At 46.7% G+C, this 3,277-nt stretch overlaps 1 protein-coding gene across 1 annotated transcript in view; it reads left to right on the top strand.

Annotated features, from left to right (window-relative positions):
• DDX42 (DEAD-box helicase 42) overlaps positions 1 to 3,009 on the top strand; it is a gene marked incomplete at its 3' end in the record, with an annotated part of 40,753 nt that extends 37,744 nt beyond the window's left edge. Inside the window, exon 19 of the mRNA XM_082272267.1 lies at positions 2,864 to 3,009. Within this exon, the coding sequence (XP_082128393.1) occupies positions 2,864 to 3,009 (146 nt within the window). The remainder of the gene's footprint in view (positions 1 to 2,863) is intronic.
• Between the last annotated feature and the right edge of the window lie 268 nt (positions 3,010 to 3,277).

A 3,277-nucleotide genomic window follows, 5' to 3' on the forward strand; every position in this document is an offset into this window, starting at 1 on the left:
GAAAGCTCCCGCGACAGGGACGACAGCCGAAGAGACAGCCATGGAGAAAGTCGAAGAGAAAGCTCACATGAAAGCAAGAGAGAGGGTTCTCGGGACGGCGAAAGTCGCAGGGAATCAAGGGATGAAGGCGAAAGTCGAAAAGAATCGAAAAGCGAAGCTTTTGCAGTTCCAGATGCTCCAAAGCGGAAAAAGAGCAGATGGGACAGTTAACTTTCCAGAAAATGTAGCGAAAGGGTACAGCATCTGTCACAAACGTAGCTTGCTTCTGGGGAAGCTGGGTGGAAGTGTTGGTGAGAGTTATATACTGTCCTGGATTTGCAACACAATGTAAAATCTTTGTTTGGGAATAGGCTTTACCCTAACACAATCGCCAGAGTATTTTCGGTGTCCGTATGCTACTGTGTAGAGCAGCTACTACCATGTTGTACTCCTCACTCTGTGTGACATACGCAAGACAAGAGCCCTTCCATCCAGAAACCCATCATCTCCGATCTGTGTGTGTTTAGGATATGTCTGTACGGAGCACCGTTTTCTGATTTTATTATTCCGTATGGTCGTTTTTTTTTTTTTTTGTGTATCAAGTTGTTCTCATTTCACAAACCGTGATTAAAAGAACATGAGTTTGTTTTCAATGGTACTCGTTTTCCCTTTATGACTTGACTTAGACTGAGCAGATGGTAATAATGAAGGCAGATCCTGCCATGCCTAGAGAAATTTCATGGTCAGGCAAATTAGTTTGGTACATTTTCTTCCAATGTGTATGGTTCACCAGAATGGGGTGGTTGTGATTTTTTTTTTTTTTTTCTTCTCTCAATACAGCTTACGTTTCGCTGGGAAAAAAATTTGATTACAGAGCTCATTAGCTAAAGCTCAAACTATGCGCACACACAGCTCAATGCTTTTTCGTTCCCATAATGCTGTATGGCATCCTGTGAAGTGTGGAATCCTCCTCTGTGGCAGTGAACAGTCTTTGATGGGACACAGTGGTACAAACTAGGGATGCACCGAAATGAACATTTTGGGCCGAAACCGAAAATGCAGGATGCCCTTGGCCGAAAACCGAAAATGACTTTTTCCCCCAAATAATTTTAAAATAGATAGAAGAGGGGCATACACTAAAAACAGGCAGCGACGTACACCTGTCGCTGCCACCCTGTCACAGTATATGTACTGTGATGGGTTGGCAATAGTTTAATTTAATTACCAATGGTATTTGTATTAGGCAGCATGAGGGGGTTAATGTATTGTCACTACTGGTCACTCATCTATTAGTGACCGACCAGTGGCAGTTAATTAACCCTTTGTGCTGCATTAGTGCAACCAGTATCAGTGTTAATTAACACTGATACTGGTTGCACTAATGAAGCACAAAGGGGTTAATTAACTGCCACTGGTCGGTCACTAATGCAGCAGTGACAATACATTAACCCCCTCATGCTGCATAATCCTAATACCAATGGTAAGCTGCCTCAGCTATCACCCCTCCCCCCGCATCAGCCTCAGCGTCCCTCTCCTACTAACTCTGCTCCTCCGGTGTCCATTATTCAAAAGTCCCGCCTCTGGCCGCCCGCCCGCCTCCCGGTGATGTCACTACTACTACGATCTGTCCATGAATGAAGTGACACACCGGGCGGGAGGGAGGGCGGGTGAGCGGCCGCTAATGGCTGTCACTATGTGAGCTTTCACTTCTCTTTAATTCCCTGTCAGCGGCACGATGTATATGAATGAAGTGACACTCTGGGCGGGAGGGCGGGGCGAGCGGCCGCTAATATATATAACTATGTGATCCTTCCCTGTCAGCTCAGTGGTACTGTGTGTGAATGAGAACTGACCTGACGCCGGGCGGGGGAGCGGCCGCTAATAGATACAACTATGTGAGCTTCACTTCCCTGTCAGAGGAGATACATGCCTGACAGGGAAGTGAAGTGAAGCTCACATAGTTATAGTTATTAGCGCCCGCTCCCCCCGCCCGGTGTCAGGTTAGTTCTCATTCACACACAGTACCACTGAGCTGACAGGGAAGGATCACATAGTTGTATCAATTAGTGGCCGCTCGCCCCGCCCTCCCGCCTGGTATGTCCCTTCATTCATGCACAGATCGTAGTAGGGACGTCATTGAGAGGCGGGCAGCCGGCCAGAGGCGGGACTTTTAAAACCTGCCCTGCGCTGCGCCCTCCTCCTTTCTCACGGCGGCCATATTAATTTCGGCGATGTTAACCCATTATCGGCCAAAATGGGATAGGCTCATTTTCGGCCGATAATTTTGGTGGCCGAAATTTCGGTGCATCCCTAGTACAAACAGTTAGGAATCCTGGCCAGGGTATGGGTGTTGGACATGCGGAGACATCTCCCCCACAGACGATATTTAAGGTTTCATCCCCAAACTTTAAAATAAAAAAAGCCTTTCACTTTAAAGAGGAGCCCCAGTCATGTTTGTAAAAATGTAAAAGTCAGCAGCTACAAAACTGTACCTGCTGATGTTTAATAAACACACAATCACCTGTCCCAGGATCCAGCGATGTGCTCACCCAAGCTGTTTTCTCATCCCTCTTCAGTCCCCGGCTCTGGCATCCTAACTGTGGGCACCTGACAGTGACAGCTTGTGGCTTCGCAGCCGGGTGCCCACTGCGCATTGTTCATGGTCCCGCAGTCTACTGGGACCTGTGACATGGCCCAGAAGACTGCAGGGAGGCATACTAAATCACACAAAGTGCTATTTCCTTAAGAGGAGCAGGGTAGGAGGCCTAAGAGCCAAAGTTCCCTTTTTGGGTGATGCTCTTCTTTAATAGAGCTGACCCAAAGGATTTTATCACGATTTTTTTTATTTTAATTTGTGTATTTTTGTGTTTTGGCATTTTTATAGCATTTGAGTTTTTAATGTGGATTTTTTCCAATATATCTTCTCTGGTGGTTCCAGTGCCTCATTCCTGTGCTTCCCCGCTACCCTTGTGGGATGTTTTCATGGTAAACCAGAAAAAAGAAAAATACATTGCTTTGTATTTCTTTTAGATCATGGGTGCTTAGCCTGGGGCCTGTCAGCTGTTGCAGAACTGCAAGTCCCAGGAGACATAGCAGGACTGACATTTACAAGCACGACTGCCAAATGGAGAGGCATGATGGGACTTGTAGTTATGCGACAGCTGGGGGGCCACTGTTTGAGCACCCAGGTCTTGGGTGAGCTTAAGGTTCTGGTAGTCCTTTTTGGTGCTTCATGACTTACAGGAAATACGAGTGAGAAGTTTCAGCCCTTTTAAAGTTCCTATGGTAGGAAGTCTAA

The sequence above is a fragment of the Pelophylax lessonae genome (assembly GCF_965119305.1).
Source record: "Pelophylax lessonae genome assembly, chromosome: 11".
Lineage (NCBI taxonomy): Eukaryota > Metazoa > Chordata > Amphibia > Anura > Ranidae > Pelophylax > Pelophylax lessonae.